General features: G+C 37.9%; 2 protein-coding genes across 12 annotated transcripts in view; both read right to left on the reverse strand.

Moving 5' to 3' along the window:
• Nucleotides 1-977: 977 nt before the first annotated feature.
• LOC306755917 (KH homology domain-containing protein 4-like) lies at nt 978-8414 on the reverse strand. 5 transcript variants are annotated; one of them, XM_079240498.1, is made up of 14 exons: nt 8272-8414; nt 6566-6839; nt 6365-6484; nt 6164-6240; nt 5037-5089; nt 4739-4941; nt 3935-4143; nt 3658-3718; nt 3316-3373; nt 2848-3083; nt 2498-2602; nt 1794-1876; nt 1590-1708; nt 978-1124 (listed from the first exon to the last, which is right to left on the reverse strand). In XM_079240498.1, the coding sequence occupies exons 1-14, from the start codon at nt 8298-8300 to the stop codon at nt 994-996; spliced, it is 1758 nt and encodes a 585-aa protein (XP_079096624.1). In that variant the 5' UTR covers nt 8301-8414; the 3' UTR covers nt 978-993. The 5 variants fall into 5 exon arrangements, with proteins under 5 accessions (XP_079096624.1, XP_079096623.1, XP_079096622.1 ...); XM_079240497.1 differs by lacking the exon at nt 978-1124 and having other exon boundaries at nt 1307-1708; nt 4739-4938; XM_079240496.1 differs by lacking the exon at nt 978-1124 and having other exon boundaries at nt 1307-1708.
• A 1465-nt stretch (nt 8415-9879) lies between these two features.
• The window catches only part of pde8a (phosphodiesterase 8A), a 54707-nt gene continuing 41098 nt past the window's right edge, over nt 9880-23488 (reverse strand). For all 7 annotated transcript variants that reach the window (XM_079245992.1, XM_079245991.1, XM_079245993.1 and 4 more), the window contains 9 exons: nt 22939-23103; nt 18560-18608; nt 18255-18390; nt 17942-18140; nt 16925-17142; nt 13884-14016; nt 13146-13310; nt 12885-13014; nt 9880-11999 (listed from right to left, as the gene is read on the reverse strand). In XM_079245992.1, the coding sequence (XP_079102118.1) occupies nt 11893-11999; nt 12885-13014; nt 13146-13310; nt 13884-14016; nt 16925-17142; nt 17942-18140; nt 18255-18390; nt 18560-18608; nt 22939-23103 (1302 nt within the window). In that variant the 3' untranslated portion in view covers nt 9880-11892. The remainder of the gene's footprint in view (nt 12000-12884; nt 13015-13145; nt 13311-13883; nt 14017-16924; nt 17143-17941; nt 18141-18254; nt 18391-18559; nt 18609-22938; nt 23104-23488) is intronic.

Here is a 23488-nt window from a genome sequence, read left to right on the forward strand (position 1 = left end):
TCCACTGAATATTACAATATGTATTTAAACCATCGTTAACTGCAGCAGACCAGGTGTTAAATTTTAAAAGGGCAAATAAGGGCTTGTTTTTAGGATTGACAAAAGCTGAAAAAATAAAATAAACAAAAAGAAAAAAAAATCTCTTCATTAATATACAATTGTATTCACATCCTAAAAATGGAATAGTTCACCCGCCCTTCCTCCATACTAATAAAAAAAAAGTGGCTACTGATAGTGTTTTAGTTTTGTGAACTCATTTAATGGTCACTTAACTTGTGGAAAGTCCATAAATTATGGTCAGAAAAAAAGAGCTGTTTGTCAGAGGAAAAGTATGAAAGATTATAGTTTTGTGGTTTTTTTCATTAAAAAATACTCAAGATGGTAAAAAAGTGACAGGTACCCACATGATAATTTGGATTTCAGTAATCTGAACATAAATGCATGTGAGATTAAAGCCAGTGAGTAGCTATATTTTTACATTTATAATCAGCTACACAGCTCGGCATCAATTTAAATATGCTTACTCAGACAAAAAAAAAAAAGCATGTTTCTTCAGTCAGGGCCAAAATGGTTTAAAAAAAAAAAGTACCACAAAACTTTGAGAGCAGGCTGAAAATAAACATATAAACCCTTTGTATTTAAAATACCAGTAAAGCACCAGAATCTTGTTATTTTTGAGTATTTTCTTCTTTTTTTTTTTTAAACAATTGGACAAATTACATGTACTATACATTCTGCTGTATGAAGTATGTCAATTTGACACTGAATGAAACTTTTCTTAAAGTAGTGACAGAAGTTTCCTTAATAGCCACATGGAGAGAAAAAAGTGGCTGGTTCAACAAAGAAAAGTGGGTGGTGTAGTTGTAAAACTATGTATGGTGATTTAATGGTTGACTTTTCCTTCTTTTGGGAGTTTGAGAAATGTGTTGCGATACTGAATGCAGACTTTGGGTCTGTGAATATCTTGGGGCAGTGGGAAAGGACGGGCAGAGGTTAAGAGTTTTCTGTCTTACTGCTGTGTGTCCTCTCCTCCTCTTCATCGGAGGAATCTCCTCCATAGGGCACTAGCCCTGAAGCATCTTCCTTCACTTTAGTCTTCTTCACGCACACATCTTCTTGAACACCTGTTAAGGGCACAATAAAATGGAGAGACAGAATAGAAGGAAGGTGGAAGATATAAAAAAATAAAATAAAAAAATAAAAAATTAAAAAAAAAAGAGCAAGAAAGACAAAAAGAGAACAAAACAAAAAAGGAAACCCATTGAGGAGCCCCATAAAAGCGGTGGTTTTTGAGTTCGTTTGATCCACAGCCAGGGGAGGGAAGATATCAAATGAAACGGCAGCAGAGCACACATCCATTATAGGCACGTCCAGAGACACATGTTGAGAGAGAAAACAGGGGAAAGACAAAAAAACATATACAGAAAGAGCATGTTAGTGAGTTCTACCAGTGGAGAGATTCACACAGGTCTCCACACCTCCCCACTCCTCCATGGGGGGAGATGCTATGTCATGCAAAAGACATCTCCTCAGAAGAAACGTCCGAACACTCAGGCTCTCAGAATATTTGGAAACAAAGAAACACATACCCATTGATGCGGTGCTGCTGGGAAGACAAGCTGGTTCCTCTGTCACAGCATCCCTTGGCCTTTTGCGTGGAACAGGGGCAGGAGCCACAAAGGAAGGGGGTGGAGGAGGCATTAGAAACCTAAAGAGGAAACAAAATCTCAATATCTCTGTAACACAGGAGTCAAGAGCAATATTAAGAAAAATGTAAGATATATTAAACAGACCTGTCTTCTTTCTCTTCCCCAACACTGGATACTGGAAGGGTTGACTCCAGGTGAGCAGGACCCTCTGGGGATAAACTGGTAGGCTGAAAAGAAAATCCCTCATGACTATCAAAGCTTCAGCTTTTGACGAAAATGTTTGACAGAACAGTATTAGCTAACGAGAACTTCATCAAATAGTCATAGTTAAGCATCTACTTAATTTCATTCTCATCTGTGCTTACAGCAAGAGACACGCATCTTACAAACAGCTTCGAAAGATTTAGATCAAAGCCTGAAAAACATTTCGGATTTATAATAGTTTACAGGAATTTCCAAATGATTATTTTTAGAACACCACAGGGATACAGCCAAAACCCACACATACAATAAAATGGATTTGCTCCGTTTCCTTTAGTGGTGGTCTGCAGTAGGGATGGGAATGACAAAATCACATATTTATCAACTCCACGCTTAGCTAGTTTTCTTAAAAAAAAACAACAACACGCATTTACAGCAAAGGAAAGACTTTATGTAAAACGATTATGTAATTCTGTTCCATTTTGTGGCGTAGCAGTGATGCCTGAAGTGTCTCCCATCTGCAATGGTGACAACTGGGCAGACAATAAGCAGTGCCTATGAGGGGGTTGGGTTTAACAGTCACGATCACATTAAAACAGCCAAAACTATGTTTTAGTGATGTGCACAGGCCTTGCTCTCGAGCTAACCTGTTCATCCTTAGCCCCCTCTTGGAAATGACGTTCGGGACTTCCTGAGTCAGGGGGGGTGTTTAAAGATCCTTCAGGCTCCACTGTCTCACTGCTGCCTGGATCCTTAAGTAAAGTACAACCAACACATACACACTAAAGCTGCCACAAGATTTAAAAGGAAAAACTAATATGCCTCAAAGGCCTCGACAGGTTTGTGGCTGTGAGATGAACTAGTCACTTTCCCACCAATTCAGCAACTGATGAAAATAATCATTTAGATTAAGATAAAAACCAGCAGCTGACAAACTCATTTCAAAACACAAACCATCAACACATCAAGTACTGACAGCTTGAGTTTCAGTAATTACCTGGACAAGATAGGGATGCGGTTTCCTAGGACACACGGGATACTGAACCATTGCCTGAGAAGATGGAGGGTTTGTCGACAAGTTAGAATGACTTGAGGGACCATTTGCATTACTCCAATAACCACCGGCTCCTGGATACGCTGCATAGCCGCCAGCATACCCATTTGCTGGGTAGTTATACCAGGACCCTTGGTTAGAGTAACTGCTATTAGCTGGAAATCCATGTGCTGCGTATGCTGAAATGACAGTATAGAATGCTGAATTAATAGCATATATCCCATAGAACATGGTGAAGAACAGGGCGTCTTGACAACTTTAACCTACTGTTTCAACTTATTGCTGAGCCACTAAAAAAGGCCAAACAAGGGAAGATTAATGATTATAAGGCTGTCGACACAGAATACCTGAAATTTGGTCCCCTTGTTGGAAAATGCCTGTCTAATTACAAGATGTAACAAGAATACTCACCCTGTGTTGAGCCTGTGGTTGTGTATGCAGACACCATTCGGGCATGTTCAGTTCTCACCTGAGATTGAACCAAAATAAGAACCACTTCATGAGCTAGACAAATTTCACAGAGGCTTCACTGATTTATTTTCAGTAATAGGATTGTGGGTAGCTGCAGAGCACTCTAGATCTTTCTCTGGAGATCAGGTGGTTCACACTACCACATTCAATTTTGGAGGTGAGTATCAGTGAAAACTATATGCTTCAGTAGTTTCACCTTCTTACACCTCCCCACGGACTTTCGCTTGATGCAAATGAACTTGATCTCATTTTATTTATATAGTGACAATTTTGTGAACTTACAGTTTCCAGCAGACTCTCTGTGAGTTTCTTTGCCGACTCCAATCCTGCAGCATTAGGATGGCTGTTACACAGACAGGATCATTGTTGTAACAGGAGGAAGGAGACTCAGTGAAAAATGCAAATCGGTTTTATTTTTTTATGCAAATGGATTTTAAATGGTTATTATGAATCTGAAACCCCATAAAATGCATCTGAGTTTGTTTACTTCATTTAACAAAACAAAATTCTTACACAAAGCAGATTAGGTCAATGATCTTTCATCAATAACAAAACACACCTGATGTAAACGTAAAGAGGCTCAAAAGACTCTCGTTTTGAAGCCTGTTCTATGTAACCAGATCCCTTTCCTCTGAGGAAGACTCGAGCCCCTGTTTCGGTCTGGATGTGACTTAGGTATGCACCTCCTGGACCCTCAACCTTTTCCTTTACTTTAAATGAAGACAATGCTTGGTCCAGTCCCACAAAAATCTTTGTGTGCACAAAACTCTGAGGAGAAATAAAGAGAAATTCATGTTTCAAAATACTATGCAAAAACGAATTCATAGAACAGGTTTAACATGCAGTGGAAAGGTTTTGTCAGCAGATGCAGTTATCCATGGCATATTACTGTAGACCAGGGACGTTCTCTCTGCTAGTTAATATTGGAGGTGGGTATCAGTACAGGCAACATAGTCTTCATTTGCCTCACTTTCTTTAACCTCCATGTATAAACCCCAATTTAAAATGATGCACCACATATTGAAGGCTATTCAATACTAAAATCTTAAATAAATTAAATGTCAGTTCTCTGGGTATTTAAACTAAAAACACCTGTCATAAACTGCAATCAGGAAATCTGTAGCAAGTAAGTACAATGCAGAGCTATTTACCATCTGACTTATGTGCAATATTAAAAAAAAGATAGTGTAGCGAGAGGAGAAACTAAAAGATTCAAGATAACGATACAGAGTGCAGCTTGTCAGTCTATGTAACACCAAAATGAATAGTGCTTGCCCAGATAGGAAATTTAATTAGGATAGTTTTTAAAATGTTTCATTGATGCAGAGGCATGAATTGCAACACAGATGATATGCCCACCTACCCCCGTATGAGGAGCTGCAGGTCGATGTCCCTGGGCTGGCACTGAGGTGGCGTTGGGCAACCGTGGCACTGAAAGGGGAATGATGGGACGAGGAGGCTGAGGGTAGAGGGTGAGTGGTGGCAATACAGGAGCCTGCTGTCCTGATGCTGCAGAGGCCCGCATCACATCCTCAGAGATGATCTCCTTTATTCTAATCACTGCTTCTAATGTTGCAGAAAGTCAACAGTGAGTGAACATCTTCTACAGTCAATCTAACATGGGCTTATCTAATTAAGCACATAAAAGTACCACTACTTACTATTGACCTGATCTTGAGTCTTTCCCTGGACATACAAATACAGAGGTCTTTGTCTAAATGAAAGAAAATCAGAAATGTCAGTGACAACTGCTCAAAAATAGCACAACTTTTTCACACTGGAAATGTAAAACACAGTAGGACATGCTGACAGATTACATTAGCACACTTTGCATAAGATAAACACCTCAGAAACTGTGATTATCATGATTCCTGCAAAAGCATTACACAACTAAATTCTGCCACCCCTTCAATAAAACAAGCAGAGTTGAGAAAGTTTATTAAAAAATAAATAAAATCCCTTTAAGATCAATTTTACACATACATGAGGTGACAGTAACTTAAGACCTTGCATAGCCATTTTATTGCGAGACCGCCGACTCAATCCTCAGCTTGCGAAATTCATGTTAAAATATCCTTGAACAAGACACTCAACTCCATAATGCTACAAAATGTGTTCCTCCCTTGTAAACCAATTATCAGTAATGTTAACTAGGCATTTCAAATTTGTTATATATTGTAATACAGGTTTATTTTAATAGTCATTAAATGTGCATTTATGAATATTATTTACAAAGCTGAATTGTATTCAGTAGCAATGGTCCAATTCTTGTGTGTTAGCATTACCATGCTATGTTGTTAGACAACATTGTCAGCTGAAAACAGTTGTAAATGTATTAACTTTTGTACCAATTCACAGTCATCTGTTTGGCAAAACTGCCAGATGAATTATTGCAGTTTACATCACTTGTCAACTCTGTATGTAAAACAAATTCACTTATATATAGAGACTTAAAGACTTTTGCTTGTTCATGCAGCAAACTACAGAATATCTGTCATGTTTTATTAGTAGCAGATATTTTACATATTATTACAGTTACTTATCCAACCTCAAGGTAGACTACAGATAAATGTTGGACATAAAAGTCTAACAGTGTTGTAAGTTGGGAAGCAATATATTGAAGAGAAAATTAGATAAATACAAATAAGACTTCTGGTTTTATGAACTTAATTTTCTATACTTTTCTCTCTGTAAAAGCACCATTAAAATACACTTTTAAATTATCAGACTTTGGACCATGAAATATGAGTTCAGACCAAGACATTCAGATGTGTGTGTCAAAACATACCCTATTCCATTTCCCTTTTCAGACTCAGTCATATAATGACCTTTTGTTGAGACAATAGCTCCACTGAACTGCCGAATCTGAAAATAAGAAATCTGAGTAAGTTTAGAGAGTACATGCATTTTGCAACTTCGTTTCCCACTTACTCTTTTCTTTTGTATGCTGTATCAAATTCAACAATGTCATGAAAAATTCCCCACTCACCTCCTCTTGTGTTTTGCCTTTAGTAAGAAGTTCCCTACAATTTAGTGGTACATCATTTATATCAACCTCTGTGGCCACCATCTCTTCGGTAGAGGTTGGTACTGGAATACTTGGAGGTGTCTAAAAATGAGATTGCCAGTTCTTAAGTAACACACAAATAGACATTCAAATACTACTTAAACTTTTCTAAGAAATATTGACCTTTGCAAGTAATGGTGGGGGAGTCAAGAGCTTTCCTTTTGCCATTAACATGGCATTTATTTTAGCAGCCATTGCTGCTGCCATCTCAACTCCTCCTTGAGGTGCTGGCTTTTCTTCTGTCTCAGGTGGCTGGGAGATTGTTCTGTTTGAACCAGCAGAGCTTGCAGCTCCTGATAAAGAGACAGGCAGAGCAACATTTCCAATACTCCTCTGTTGCTGCATGTCTACACTCTGTTTAGGCTGAGCTGGCTGATCCCAGCGGCTGGATAGGCAGCTGAGAATAATAGAAAGATAAAATTTAAAAAAAAAAAAAAAAAAAAGTCAATTTAAAAATATATTCATTGATAACACAAACAAAATTTTTTACAATTCAGGTTTAGGCCTGTTTCTGTTGTAATACAACTGCCTGAATAGACTAATTTGAACTTAATGTAATGTTTCCTAATTATTTGCAATGTTTTCTGCTAAATACCATTTCATTGTTTCTGATATAACCTGTTTATATGAAAATGTATACATCTGAATATTTGTCTCAGTCATATAGTGACTAAGTGAGGTTTAGTTAAGCATCCACTAGTTTTTATGTCAGGTTTTGTTGTAGCACCACACTTAACAATGCCAGTTGCACACTTGGCTTTAAAACTAAGGTAAAAGTAAATGTGAACAATAATAAAAAGCTGTCACCAAAACTGCCTTGTGATACCAAATACTACTACTTAATACCACTAATCTAAAACTAACAGTGATATTACTTAACAAAGAGCAATTATAAGTCACAACTGCTTTAATGACAATCATTTACTAATATTCAATGACTGCTACACCAGAACTAAGATTTACCACTCTCTAAACCAGGAGTATCCAGCTCTGGTACTCGAAGGCCTCAATCCTGCAGGTCTTACATATCTCCCTGATCCAACACAACTGATTTAATTAAATGACTATTTCACAGCTTGTGATCAACTACTGTCCAATAGTGTTATTGACCTATCAATCGGATTCAGGTGTGCTGCAGCAGGAAACATCCAAGAGCTGCAGGACAGCAGTCCCCATGGACAGCTCTGCTTTAACTAGCCAACTAAATGCATGTGCGAGTTTTGGCGAACTCTTTGTTTCTTTAAGAGAAATAATCACATTTATCTCCTGTTAGTTACAAAGTAAAATTTTCACAATCGCAAAATGTCAAATGTAAAGACCTAAAAGGCCTTTTAAGATGAATAATTAAATTTCATTAAAACATTCGTGAACATGTTTAAGTAAACTGCCTCCTAAAAACTTCCGGAAGTCCATGTTTATTTAAAAGTGGTTAAGCCTAAAGGATTTAAGTTTTCTTTTGCGTCAAATAATATGGCTTTGCTCTCAAGAACATAAAACAGCCTAAAGTTAGCGCTAACATACACTGAAGCTAAAGCTACAGCTAGGCATGCTAACATATCAAATTACGATATGAACTGTAATCGTTATATGCTATGAATATATCTGGGGCTCTACAAAAACCTGCTGGATTATTTTTTTTTTTAAAAAAAACAGTCAATTAGATAAACTGAAATAGTTTTGTGTTAGTGGCATAACTAATACCTCGAAAGCTAACTTTTGCTAACAGGTCAGCTAACCGAAACACGGCAGTTAGCATTAGCTTATGGTGAGGTTTTAGCATGCTAGCACAATGCATTGGTCGGTAAATTTATTCCAAATTAAACACTTACGGTGTTTGTCCTGTCATTCCCGAAGACATAGCACTGTACCGGAAAATCTAAAATTAAATTTTAGCAGTCCCTAATATAGTTTACGTTGAACGACCGTCGCCATCGGTCTGCGCTGCCTGGAGATCTCCTCTGACGGCTTGTCGCAAAGTCTGACCTGTCTGGCGGAAGCGGAGCTGTTGTCTTGTTATGTAACTATCTAGAATAGTCTGCAGGCGCTACAGGGTTTATTTATTTATCTAATGTATACGTTTATGTACGTGGCGCAATTTATACTCAGTATTTTCCACATATTGCTATTATTTCAACACAGTGTTAATCTCCCATTGTTTTAAGATTTATTTATTTTTATTTTTTTTGTTGTAAAAACTTTCAATTAAAAAAACAAAATAAAAGGAAAGTTTTAAGGGTCATTCGAATGCAAACTTTCATCAGATATGCACATCTTCTGTATTCATGCTCATCTTGCAGAGGTTATGGTGGATGGAAGAGGGAAACATGAGAGTTCAACACAGGATACTAGAACATATTTTTCCATGTTAGATGTTGAGTATATTGTCATCTATGGCTATCAACAGAAGGCAAACACTATTTTGCCTTTGTTGTTGCTGTCCCTCTTGTTGTTTTTCATTTCTTGTCCCTTCAAATTCAACCATATAGTTACTTAACCCTCTCTAAACCTGATTCTGTGCAGTGTCTTGCTGCTTTTTCCTTATTCACCATGTTGTGCTTGCTCAGGTGGAATTGGTTTCTTCTCGAGACAATTGTTTACCTGCTGTGAAATGGCATTGTATAAAGAAAAAAACAACAACAAACTGAATTAACTGTGACCACAATTCCTTCTTAAACTTTTTTTTTTAATTTTTTTTTTTTTTTTACCAAATCTAATCAAGAATCTTTTTCAGCATTTTTCATAGTGTATATAGCTTCTGGAAGAAGAAATTGTGCATTATTTGCAAACATGACTTTTCTCTTTAGGGGTCCTGATAAGAGTGCCTCCTGGGCTTGTCCATTGTGAGCGTTTTATCCACAACCGACGAGAAGGAAGTCCCTGGTAAGAGTCAAGACACTGGCTTAGGAATGCCTTGGGATTTCCCTGGATGAGCTGGAACAAGTTGCCAGAGAAAGCAAAGTTTTGAGTTTCCTTTCCTGAGATTCTGCTCCCATGAACTAAACTCAGATAAGCCACAGAAGATGTATGGATATAAAAAAAAAAAAGTTTAGTGACTCATTTAATCATATGTCCAATTTTAAAAATGAATTCATAGAACTAATTTCTTACAGCTTGTTTGAAAGGCAATGATAATTGAGGTTTAATTACTGTTGAGGACCTCAGAACAGGGAGACACAGCAGTAGCTATAGTTCAAGCTTTACTCTGTTAGTGCAAATGCAATTTGCAATATTCTATGTGATGAAAGGTGTTCTTTAAACCTGTTGAGATTTTCACTGAAAGAAGAATAAATTTTCTCTGCAAGACATCCAGTACACTTATACACTACTGTATGCTAATTAAGAGTAAGGGGAAAAATGCAGCAATACATACACAGATGAGAAGTAAGAACACCAAATTCTTGCAGAAAATAAACAGCAAACATATAGTTGACATTATTTTATTTTTCATTGAATAGTTTCTAATTTTTCCGTGCCTTCAGACCAAAATGTGAATCAGAAGGAACAAAACAAATCCCCTGATTGAGTGTACAGTTCTGTCATAAGAGAGAAACAAAGATAACTGTAGTCAATGCATCTTATGAACCACCACTTGCTTAGCTTGTTATGGCATTTATATACTGTTTAAAAAGGAAATATTCTTAATAAGCAACAATATTTAAGATATATTAGTATCCTAATCTGAATCCAACCTTGAACAAAAAACTGTTCCCTGGGTCTGTGCATAAAGATGTTGGACAAGTGGCCAAAATAGAATGATGTTTGATCAGAAATCAATGCAAGCTGGCCTCTAGGAGACTGCTTGAAGACAGTGATAGACAACTCTGCAATCCACGTCCTGCTTTACCATTTAGTTCTCTGCATACATGCTCTGTGTGACTTTTTTTTAATTCACAAGTATTCAGATAGCTATAATGGTTGATCTCGTCTGCTGCAAATCCAGTGTAAAATTCATTGTCTATAAAAATATTGAAATTTACTTGAACATAACCTTCTGACTATGTTATAATAAAAAGTCCAGATGTCTGTTGCAGTTGCACAGTGGGATGTACTGTATAAATATTGTATAAAATAAGGCAGTCTTTTCAGTAGGATAAACCAGATACAAAAATTTCTGGGAGAAAAAATTTTCAAGTCCAAAATGTTTTCACATATTTCTGCTGTTGTCAAATGTCAAGCGGTTTACAGCATTAAACCAAGAGTAAGGGATTGTTGCAACAATGAATACACCCACAGACTCGCGCCAACAACCAAAAGACTCCCACACATTCTCGCTTGCAGACACACATACATGCACACATACACGATCTCCTGATGATCAACTATAACAGCTTATTCTCCAATGCAACATCCCATCCCCGGACAAATCACTGAGACGTAGACATTTCTAATATTGTTTACAGTGCAATACAAAAGTGTTCATTCAAACTGGTACTGTACTCTTGATAAGAAAATAAAAATGTTTAACAAGGTAATGTTTCATATTAATAATAATTGTGATTTTTATTTTTTTAGTTATAGTAGCATTTGACTTAATTAGCTTTGGCTTTTCTCTATTTTTAACTTTATTTTCTTATATATCAACTAATTCATTTATGGAATTTAATATAGAAAATATGGAACATCTAAGGAAAATTAGCATACCAAATCATCTGTAATTAGACACCTATGATCAAGATGTGGAAGTTTTTGTCTCTCAGCAGTGGCCCAGAATGACGGTCCACTCCCTGACCCATTAAGGAAGCATCCTCTCTTATGTCTGTTATGACATCAAGGTGTCACCTTGGTTGTGTTTCTGAAGGACACGCAAAAAATATAGCCTGAAAACAAACAAACAAACAAAAAAAAAAGAAAGCCGTGGAGTGTTCTTTCATGGTGTGGCCTCCAGAGGTCGAAGGAGAAGTCCTGCCTCGCTGCGAGCAGGGGTGGAGGTCAACAGTGATTACATGGCCTGACGTGGACTAGACACCTTCATAAGCAGACCACACTTCCATCCACTTCTTCAGTAAACAAGCAGTTTTTACTATATTAGCAAATTCACAGGCAGACAGGAGTGTCTACGTGGTAATCAGAGGTCAGATGCTTTGCCAAGAGACCAGTGAGGACCCTATTTCAGTCATTTCACTTGACCAGCTACACTGCAAATGCCTGAGAGGCCCAAGAAGTTCATAAAGATGCTGTATGTCCGTGTCTGTTTATCACAGTTCTCATCTGACAGGCTTTGAAAAGCCAGCAATATTACTGCTGCATCAGGAAGTCTCTCTGTGGTTTCTGTATGGACGGACATATGGACGCTCGGCGCGCTACAGAAGCAGGAGAGTGAAGGCGAGGAGGCCCTGTGGCTGGCTGGCTGGCTGGCTGAGCTGGGCTAGCAGGGACAGAGACACCCCAGCGAGAGAGAGAGAGGAGGGCTGCCCCAAACTGTGGAGTGCCAGGGCTGAAGACTGCCGCACCTACTCTGGAGGTGGTCGCAGGCTGTGCAGCTTCCGGTCATCCAAGCTTTTCCAGTACTTGAAGTTGTTGTCCAAGTGCTGCATAAGATTAGGTAGGTCTGCAAAAGCTGGAAAAATGGTTAAAAAAAAAAAAGAAAAAAAAAAGCAGAGGCATGGTATCAAACCGTGAAGGATGTATTGCAATTAAATACTTCCATTAATTTGTTAATTAATGGTACTGAATGACAAGCTTATATGTGTAAAAAGACAAGATTCTTGTTTGTAGTCAGGTCTCTCTAGCCCAACATGTAATTAGCTTCACATGACATGTTTCCCATCCCTTGTGAATATTCTCTGTTACTGCATTCTTCTTCTTCTGTATACGTCTTTTTTCCGTTGCTTGCAGGTGTCCAGGTGAAAGCCTGGGACAGAAACTGCCCGTGCCCATTTGAGCCTAGCTGAGCATTTACATGAGTCATTTCATCATCAAGAATGTTATCTGTCTGGTTTTGACAGCTTCAGTTTTGTGTGATTTTAGTTAGATGGACAAGGTTTACATGTATTTTATGAATTTGGTTTTGGGAAATGTGAGGTGTAGTTGTCTTGTGCCAGAAAGCATCAGTTTTGGTTTCTAATTGTTTTTCTACAAACAACATGTGAACATTAAATCATGCATGTGTCACAAATGTCCATAAATTAAGAGCCAAACAGTTATGTCCCATTACCACAACACTTGTAAATAATATTAAATACAAAAAAAACGACTTTGTGCAACCGTGCAGCTTCCAAATATTCATTAAATGATGATATATTTAGTTTTTAACAGAATTACTGTATTAAATTATGCACTTTTTGGATCAGAGTATCTCATATTTCTTCAAAGATTACTAAACATTTCAGTCTGACATTCTTGATGGCATCTCTGATACAGAGATAAAACATGTTCCTCCAAAGCATGTTCCACATGCATACCTACAGTATCTCCTGTGTTAATGTCATGCTGTGCGCCTTACCATCCCATGCATCAAACATGTCTGTAATGAAGTAGTCTATGAAGGAAATCTGGGACTTTGGGATGCTACACGTGTTCCTGTCAAACACAGGCATAACCACTGGTAGACCTTGTCTCTTCTCCTCATCAGTCTGCAGAAAGGGGCAAAAGCACAAATCTTGTCAAATAGATACATAAATTACAAGAATACAAAGTGCAGTTATTGCTAGTTTGATTAATATCCACACACTGTGAACACTTAAGTTTTTGTTTAGTAAAGTACCTGTGCAAAATACTCCTCTGAGATCCGTCCTGCCCATTCTATGCAGAGCTCCTGAGGCCTGCATGGGTTGGAAATGTCTGCACACTTAATCAGCATCCGCTTGACAAGGATACGGTTCTCAGGGGCCGTCAGGATGCTTTTGACAGATTCCTCATCACTGTTTCCCTAAACAACACAGAAGTAAACTGTTATTACAAAAAAAAGAAGTTCTTAGCAAACAGATCCTATTACACACAGAGAGAAAAAACTATGTATGCTGCACTTGACTAAGATTACTAAATTAAACTACTTCACTTTTAAATCAGCATAGATGGCTTCACAAAGTCTTATTACTCTCAGGTGATGATGCTTGTCCCGTCCTTAATGTGTTTGCAACTTTTTGTTTTTCACTGACCTCTATTAGAATTTACGAAAAAACTTAAATGCAGCACGTCTCAAGTCCTGTATTCTTCACATCCCTGCCTTTAAAAGGCATGACAACTTTTAAAATTCTGTGTTGAGCATTCCACACAGGGATGAGAAAGATGGTACCAAGTTGTAAAATTCTCTCTTAGAAAAGCAATCTGAATCCAGGCAACCACAGGCCATGTGTCCCTCGAAGTGTTATCATCATCATCATCATCGTCTCTTTGACTGCTTAAACTCGTATGTGGTGCAAGTGACAGTGTGATCAAATAAAATACAGAAGGACCCTTCTTTATTGCCATATAGCACTCTGTTGTCATTTTTTAATCTCACCCCATTCTCCTCCAGAGCAGCCAGTGGCTTGTTGATGCTGTTCACAAATTTGTTGACATGTTCAAAGTGTTTGGTCATCTCAGTTGCAAGCACCATATCTATGATGGCCTGTCGTAAAGTTCGATATTCATTCCTGGAGAGGGAAGAGGAGACATGGGGAAAAATGGACAAATATCAGAAGGGTGAAGGAGAGAAAAGCAGGGAGAGGAGTACAGGAGAAAACAGTGGGAGGGAGTGACAGTGTGGTAAATAGCATGGAAACCCGTGTGAACAGTTTTCTCCCTCTGACGGCAGCGACAGTGGCGATGAATGGCCGCTTTGTTCACCGTCCCCCTCCGAGGGGACCAGCACATGTGAGCTATTCTGTTTTGGGACTCAAATCACATTACTATCCTGCCAGTGTTAACACACAAACACACACTCTCACACACAGTGTATTTCTTTCATCAGCAAATATGCAGACTTAGCTCATTGCCCCTACGGCCTGTCATGTTATACGTTTGTCCCAACAAACATTTTTTAACAAGGATGGCTATATATGAAAGTGAATTAAATTCATTTAACTTTTTAAACATATAAAAATATTCTGTATGTTATTATAAGTTTATCTATGAAGAAAAGTCTGTTTAATAAGCTGAATTGTTCAAGTTAAGTTAAATTTACTTGATCTGGAATAGATTCAACTCAACATAAACTGCAATTTGTTTTTTAAGACCGTTTTAGCAAAGGCTCTAAACAAAAGTAAATATAGGCACACAATACATTTCTTTGATAGATGATTAAATTCAGTTACATCGTCTTTATAAAATAAAAATTATTATAGGCTTTCAGCTGCATGCTAAAACAATATCCACTCATTTAATTCAAAGAGTCCGTACCATACTCATTTATAAATCTGTTATCTAAAAGGGCTATGAATGATGAAAATAATAAGCATTACTATACATTGCTACATCATCTGTTGTCATCTCAAATATGAAACAATCCCATCTCTACAGGCCCCGTTTGGAAAGGCTCAGACAATGTATTGCACAGTAGTGCAATACAGCTGCTGACACTTTGACTGGACACAGATCTTACAAATGCCTTACATGGTGATGAAGGGAACGACTCCCTCTGGTGTGGACCAGAAGCAGCTTGTCCATTTAAGCAGCAATTCATATTTAATTCATTATGAAGAAAAAGAAACTAAACTACTTTATACAACATTTATAGTTGTTAAATATGTATCAGAAAAACGTGGCATCCACTGACCAAATTTAAAATGCCACAAAACAAAAATCAAGTTTGTACATAATAAATTCATAGATCTCGGCGGGTGTTAAACAGAGGTGTCCAGCTCCGGTCCTTGAGGGTCACAAATCCATGTATCCATGCTCCAACACATCTGGTTCAAATGAATTGGTTACAATGAGAAGTCCAGGTGTTTAGGAAATTAGGAAATGCATTTAAAATCTGCAGGACATTGGCCCCGTGAAGACCAACTTCGGACTACCCTGGTATAAACTGTTTTGTGATATTTCCTCTAAGTGCCTGAAGCATCACACTACCTCTCAGAATTAGTTGCTTATATTCATGTGATGGTGACAGTTGTTTCCCTTCATAAAATTTATTGTGTCTCCTGAGCACCAGTTTTGTTGGCTTACTTACTTCACACTGAAACAAGGACAGCCTCTACAATAAAAAGCAGTTTTTGGGAATTTAATTTTAGAAAACACCAATGTTTCAAACAAAAAAAAAGTTAAATTTTAGAGAAAAAAATGCAATTTAAAATGGACAAGAAAATTGCTGGCAGTTACATACGTTAAAGTCCTGAACCTCACAATGCTCTATCATTAATAGGGTTAAGGATGTATGTATGTATGTATGCATGCATGCATACATACATACATGCATGCATGTATGCATGTATGCGTGTATGCGTGTATGTATGTATGTGTAGGCCTATGTGTTTGTATTTGTATATGTATTGATGTGCTTCTGTATGCATACAGTACATATGTGTATGTGAATGTATGTATGTATGTATGTTTGTACGTGAATGTATGTATGTATGTATGTATGTATAAGTATAGGTATGTGAATATGAACATCAATAAATGTAATCTTTATCTGTCACATAGGACCCCAGGAAGAATAGCTGCAGTCAGCTGCTGCAAGCTGGGATCCAAATAATAATAACTATAAAAAAAAAAAGGCTTTCCTAGAATAAGACTTACAAGAAAAAGTACTGTGATAGATAAGACATATGTATAATGTGATGTCATATATGAAATATGAAAAAAAAAGGTAATTGACAATAGAATTGAAAGGCAAGACATTTTAAAGAGTGTAACTTGCATGAAAAATGACTCAATGAGGGATTCATTCATTAATAATATGTAATTAGGTCAAGACACGTTTTAATCAAAAATACTTATTTTGGTATCTTTAAATACTAAATTTAGTATAAAACAAAAAGACCCAATATTTCAATGAGCTCGTTTCATGTGTTAATATCAGAATATTAAAAATAAGAATTATAGGTAATTTTACAAACTTCAAATTATGGGCTTTATTGAGGTTGTTTAGTTAAAGCACCTAGGACTGATCACTCGTATATTAATTTTCTTGTCTAAAACTCACAAATTAAGGCTTTGTTTGTACAAAAAAAAATCCTACATTAGAGCATACCCTGGAAAGTTCCTTTTTTTTCCTTTTCCAAATTAACATTTTAATGCTTCATGTCTACAGTATGGGTTCTGCACTTTCTGGCTTTGCAGATCTTTAACTCACATAAAAAACTAAAATAAGGAAGTAATTAAGGGAAGGGGAAGTTCCAAATACATAATGTGTCCTCTTATAGATCAGCAGTAATAACCCATAACATTAAAATATGAAATAGTGCAGACTTCTGGTTTCCTGAAAGGAAGCGCTTCAACTGTTGTGAATCCTGTGTATATGTGTGAAATTAAATTAGGATTTTCCTTTTATTACAGTGAACAATCGAGGCACTCAAAATGTACCACACTGAACTTCTCACAGTGTAATAAATCTCTTACCTTTCTATGTTTTTGAAGATGTTGCACTTATCGTCTCTTGTGGTGATCTGGAAGGCCAGTGCGGCATGGTGACTCTCTAGCACAGCTGTGTCATTGTAGAGGATAGCCAACTCACTTCCTGCATTGCATAGGAAGCTGTTGGTGCGGCCTGGGTGGTCCACATCGTGCACAGTAGCAGCAATCAGGGCAGCCACCTCATCAATAGGATCCAAGCTTTGCTGTTAATGCAAACATAAAAAAAAATCAGTCAAAATATGAAACTGGAACAACTATTTCTTCAATGAAAAATCTGTTTGTCTGAATAACAAACTAGTTAAAACTTGACACAGTATAGGCTTCTCTTTTCACTAGACATGGTGATCTGCAGTGGTCTGTAGTTAAAAAGTGGCATGCGGCAGTAACTTGTCAGGAAGCTCAGGCTTAATGTCCCCCTGTAATACCAAGCACATCCTTTCTGTTGCAGAATGTATAAAGCAACACACATTTATTTATACAAAAAGCTGCAATACACTACTCAATCTGCAGTTTTTATTCATAAGGCTACAAAGAAAAAAGACAAAGCATTCTGGAGAGTCTTTTGTAAAAATAGTGCCTAATTTTAAAATTAATTGTGAACGGAAACGACCTGCAAAATTCCAGGGATTCATTAACCTTGACTGATGTAACTTCACAGTTCAGATGGTAAGCCAATGAAAGATCACTCCACCGAGGTCAGAAATAGACAGTCTGCTAATCGGCTTAAAGAAGTGCACATGGTCAACCAGATACTGAACTACTGACACACTTGGGCAAAACCCTGACTCTCCAGGATCAACTAGGCTCAGTTGAGTCACTTGACACCCAGGTTTGAACAAAGACTAGTGCCTGGTAGAAGAAAATTCCAACCGCAAGATGAACCAGGCTCTGGGATGCACATTGAGGTTGTTCATATCAACAGTGTTTGCACATGCTGATACTTGCACTTTATTTTATAAAGAAAATGAAAGCATAGACTCAGCTATTTTATTGCCGTTTTACCTTGACCCTTTCCTTGCACAGAAAATATGCAGTTGCATGCAAAACATCAGCTGCATGGCTGGAGTTGTGGTAGGAGTTACTGGAGTGGTAGTTAGCTTCAATCACTTGTAGCCAGGAGCGCAAAGTAGCTTCGGGGCAGTTTAAGAATTCGCAGACCCCAAAGCGGGAGAAGATCTTCAGGCCCAAGTAGGTCAAAGGTCTGTAGGAGGAGTCAATATGTCAGTTTAACACAAATCTTCACCTTAAGCTCTTTTTCCACAAGAAAAAGATAAATAAAACCCTCTGGTAGCTCTGGACTGTGTTACTGCCTCACCGTTTCAGGGTGGCAGCTTCTAGGTTAAAGATGTCAAAGTCCCAAGAGTCTTCATTCTCCATAGTCTGAGCAATACGAGGGGGGATGTCATTTAATGACAGAGGGGTTGTCAGGTGGCTGGGGAGATGGTGGGGCTCTGTGAGCAAAACAACAGGCAGGAAAAGAGCTGTTAGACAGGGAGACGTGGAAATTTTTGTTCTACATCAGGCCTAACACAAGTAGAAGAAAAAGATTTTAGATTTTGATAACGGAGCTGAAGTTTAAAACTAGAGTCTTGTTTGTGTCAAGCTTTTATGTAAACTCACGCTTTGTGGAAAGGATGTATTCATTTCCCGACAATCTGCGTAAACCATCCTGTAAAGAGAAGAAAGACAAAACGTTTCAGGGCCCGAGGAAGAGGATAGAAAGTGTTTAAAAAAACACATCCATACTGCTTAATAAACCATTATCATTCCATCATTCATCCATTCTGTAACAGTCCCTTTCTGTTAAATAAAGCATAATTTTGTATTAAAAAAAAAAACTTTAACTTCAGCTTGGATAGTGAAGAAACCTAAGTAACACCAGTCATGACTTTATGCTGCAATAACCTACAAAGCAAGATGAATACCATAACAGATTAAACCACATGTCTAGTTAATGATAAATAAAATAAATAAGCCACAACCTCAGTATAAATAGCTCATTCTGACAAAGTTTTACAGTAGAGAATCGTACAGCAGGGTTTAATCAGTAGTCAATGTGATTTCAAAGAATGATTTGATTTTAAATCTGTCTCCATGTTACTCCTCTCTCTGCTCTTCACCAAGAACTAACATTTTAAGAAAGGAGATTTGTCATGCTTGGCTAGAGTTCTTCCATCTGTGATATGACACACTATTTGGAGGCTATGTTACACTGACACCTAAAATCATTTCCCCCCTCATGCACTGGGCATGTTAACAACACCGTAGTGGAGTCCAAAAAATAATTATCAGATTTTTTTTTTTTTTTTTTACTGCAATAGTTGTGTCAGAAATGACAGCATGATGATTTATGTCCATATGTTAGCTAATCCACAATAAATGCTTTCAATATGACATTTGTCTTCCTCTGAGCTTTGCTGCATGCTGTGACAGCAAATGGGATTTATCAGTGGGAAAACACTTCCTCACCCAAATGATCAAATAAGAAGGCAGAAGTATAATGCTCCTGCTCTCTTAGGACTGTGATTCATAGCAGCTGTGTAGAACAGACTGCCTGTTAAGAATCTGAGAGGTGAAGGACAAATATTTTAACAGCTCATAGATGGATTGCCACAAAATAGTGAAAAGACATCCATATTCCTGAGCGCTGAGAGGATGAATTACAATGACGACTTCTTAACCTTTAAGTGACCTTGTCAAAAAATATCTTATTCAAAATGTTAAAAAAGAAAAAAAAAAACCAAAAAAAAAAAAACTGTGAAAATCAATACCTCCAAAGTATTAGCATGTAACTTTGTTAGGTCATTGTGCATTTGAATTGGAACATAAAGTCAGACTGCCCGAGTTTCTAGAGGAAAATGTCAGCTAAAACAAACCTTTAAATCAAATTTCAAACTTTGAAGGTCAAAGGAACCTCAGAAACCAAAAAAATCAAACAAGAATGGCAGATGCAGATGCAGTGGTTAGCATGTTCCATGTTAAAGTTGAAGACAGCACAGTTAGAAAAAGACTGAACAAGTATGCCTTGCTTGGAAAGGTTTTCAGGAAAAAGCCTTTTCTCTCCAATCAGAACTTGGCAGCATATTTCAGCCCAAACACCTACTCCAGCCTGACAATGGGGGTGGGGGGGTGGGGGGGGGGGGGGGTGATTTGGGCTTATTTTGCAGCCATATGACCTGGACACCTTGCAGTTTTTGGGTGTATGATGTACTCCTCTATAAATCAAAATATTATACAGTCGAATATGAGGCTTACATTGGGTCATACAACATGACACTGATAACAAGCAGAGCCGCAAGTATGTAAATAAGTTGTATGATTTCAGCTAGTGTCTCAGATAAAGATTCAGCCGAATTCTAAAATGATAAAAGGTCACCACGGAGCTTTATTCTATAAACCTAAAAACCACCAACCAGATCAGAAATCTGGGTGTAGTAATAAACCAAGACCTAAATTTTGAAAAACATATCAAGAAGAATCCCAAAGTCAGCCCACTACCGCCTTAAGATTACATCATGAGGTGATAATAGATCTTAAGGGCAAAAGATCTGATGTCACATCAGGACCTGGAAAAAGAAGTCAGTGCTTTACTCTTCAGTCAGCTTGATTACTGTAACAGTGTCTTTCCAGGTCATTCTAAAAAATCAATTAGAAAGCTGCAGCTCATTCAGAACCCAGCTGCTCAAGTCCTCACTAAGACCAAGAAAGATGACCACATCAGTCCAGTCTTTATACTGGCTGCCTGTCCGCCAGAGAATAGACTTTAAAGTTCTGTTGCTGAGGTAAAAGCTCAGAATGGTTTAAGACTAAAATACATCAAAGACCTCTTGATCCAGTATAACCTACTAGATATCCCAGGTCAACTGGATCCAGTCTCTTATCAGTTCCTAGAGTCAAAATCAGACATGGATTAGCTGCATTCAGCTTCTATGCTCCACAGGTCTGGAACAAGCTCCCAGAAAGCCTTAGATTAGCTGAAACACTCAGGTTAAAAACTCTCTTGTTCTCAGCTGCATTTCAATAGTTTTGATTTAAAAGTCCAAATCTGTGCCGTTTCTTTTAAGCTGTAATTATAAAACTTGATCATGTTTTTTTTTTTTTTTATATAGTTTTTATCTAATGTTTTTTTTTTTACTTTTCCTTTCATTCTTGTTTTTAATTTTAAGATTTGCTTTTTATTTTCTAATGTTCTCCACTGATTGCTGAGATTGGCTCCCTAAACTAAGGTTGCATTCACATCAGGATAGTGCGCTAGGCTCTGTCCGACAGGGAACTCAGCTCAGCTATAGGGGGATGTATCCATGCTGACTGAGATCGCGTTCATGCGGGACTTTGGTCAAATGAGCCAAACCATGAGAATAATATATCCCCATTCTTACCAAAGGTGGTGCTGCACTAGTATTTAGCAAAAGAGAGGACAAGACCTGCACAAAGATGAAAACTCTTGTTTCCTCCACTTCTAAACATGAAGATGAAACTATTGCTGTTTTGGTTTTTTTAAAATTTTGTCTTATGCAAGTATACTGCAGACATACACTGCAACAATGGGCAGAGAATGAACAACAGACGAGGCAGAGGACTCTTAATGAGATACTATGTATGTACCCACAATGCAATGCTACGTCAAATTCAGGAAGTGACTTTTTTGTAGTCCGCTTCCTGTATGTGGTTTGCTTGAAACGGGCGAGACTTGCATTTGTAGGTGGACCGATTTCAATTCTTTAGTCCAAATCAGAATTAGTTTGGCGCATTCGCAGCTCCCCAAGGGAAGCGGACTTTCCGAGAAAATGGAATCGGATTCGGATCAAAACGTCTGATGTGAATGTCCCCCAAGTGGGTCAGGAAATAAATGAATGCATTTTCCAATGTTTTATCTCTTGGAAGCGCTATGCAAATAAACTTTCCTTGCCTAAAATAAAAATTTAAAAAATTAGAAAACTTAATCCATGTCTGCTCTACTTGATTTCAGTAACATTTCTTGTGTCATTCCTTCTGGTGTATGGTATAGACTGCAGTATACAGTATATTGGATGTTGGTAAGTCCATGGGTGTGTGTGTGTCACAGAGTGAAATGTTTACATCCCAAGTGAAAAAGGAAGAGAAGACTGGCTCATCTTTGACCCATGTATTGTCTCATGGTGGCGCTGCTTCGGAACACACCGGCTATTTAAAGACTCTCTCCCCAGAAAGATGATGGCTCTTCGTTTCATGCTCACTGTATCTTTTGAGTTCAGATCTGACACTTTGTCATCATTTAAACTAGGAAGGGTAAACCAGTGCTAGGAAATTACTTAACTTACTACTTTATAAAAATTGGTAAGATTTACATAAATAATCATCTAAACCCAAACAAACAGCTTGTGGTTGTCTGACCTTTGTCATTTTTGCAGAACAAATCTTTCTGGAGAAGGAACAACACCTCTGTGCCTTTGTGTTTCTACAGAGAACATGTATAAGTAAAGCCATGCTTATTCATCTGATCCAAAGAACAGGATGTTTCCAGGCCGGTGGAGTCAAGAGGAAAACGTTCATGCGAATGTGACTGTGTGTATGTGTGTAGAGCGTGTGCAGAGACAGAGGGAGGCAGGGAGGGGGTGGTGGTGGGGTAGGGGGGTAGGGTGGGGCGGGCTTTCCTCTCTAGCCTACAGGAGCACAAAGGACAATCTAACACTTCCTCTGGGTTTGTTGCCAAGACTGCCAACTTGGCACTCTTTCTACTTCGGTTCTTCACCATGACTGTCTGTTAGTCTCTCTTTCTCTTTTTGTTCTCTCTTTTCCCTCATATGAACAAGAATCACTGCGAAGAACACAAGTCCACACACTTCGGACTTGTTGTTTAAACAACTGGCAAGCTTTCACAACACACACACACACACAGTAGATATTCATTCATCTTGGTTATCATATAGGAGTAGATTTGTGCACTGTGGAAAGAAGCTGTTTGGGTGCTTCAGTGGTTTTGAAGGACCTTCAGACTAGAAAACGGCTCTTCTGCTTACCGTCATCAACCCCCCCACAAGGTCATTTGTGTGGGGATCTTCATCCTTGGTGCCCAGCTGTGGGGAGTACAGCTCTGTGGTCCTCAGGATCTCCAGTACCCGATCCAACGCCTCTGCTACGGGAATAGGACTACTTTCCTGTGCTGCATTTATGATGTTTATTACCTTTATAATGACAGAAAAACATGATTAGTAGCAATATTGTAGAAATCATAAAATGCAAACTGAAAACAGAGTAAGAATGAAAAACAATTGCTGGACTACAAAAAAAAAGAAAGAAAGACAAAGAAAGAAAGACCAAACCCATCCCAGTAACTAAATTAAATAAAATAAAATCAGCTTGATTTCATATACATATTTAACCAGCGCCACTTTATCTGGGTCGTTCTGAAGCCTCCGGATCCAGACTACAAATGCTCTGTCCCCTGTAGTTTTAGGCATACACAGGGACAAAAAGGTCACAAATACAGCTGAGCACCCCTGGGAAAATGACATATTTTGTTGATTTGAACAGACACAAAAAGAACCCCTGCAGAAAACACATATTAAA

The sequence above is a fragment of the Telmatherina bonti genome (genome assembly GCF_933228915.1).
Source record: "Telmatherina bonti genome assembly, chromosome: 1".
Classification (NCBI taxonomy): Eukaryota; Metazoa; Chordata; class Actinopteri; order Atheriniformes; family Telmatherinidae; genus Telmatherina; species Telmatherina bonti.

Excerpts from the sequence above, each read along its gene's own strand:
- LOC306755917 (XM_079240496.1), bottom strand. The coding sequence starts at position 8,300 with ATGTCTTCGGGAATGACAGGACAAACACC. Across the intron at positions 6,840-8,271 it reads GGAATGACAGGACAAACACC|CTGCCTATCCAGCCGCTGGG; the intron begins GTAAGTGTTTAA and ends TATTATTCTCAG. Across the intron at positions 5,090-6,163 it reads GAAAAGGGAAATGGAATAGG|ACAAAGACCTCTGTATTTGT; the intron begins GTATGTTTTGAC and ends TCTTTCATTTAG.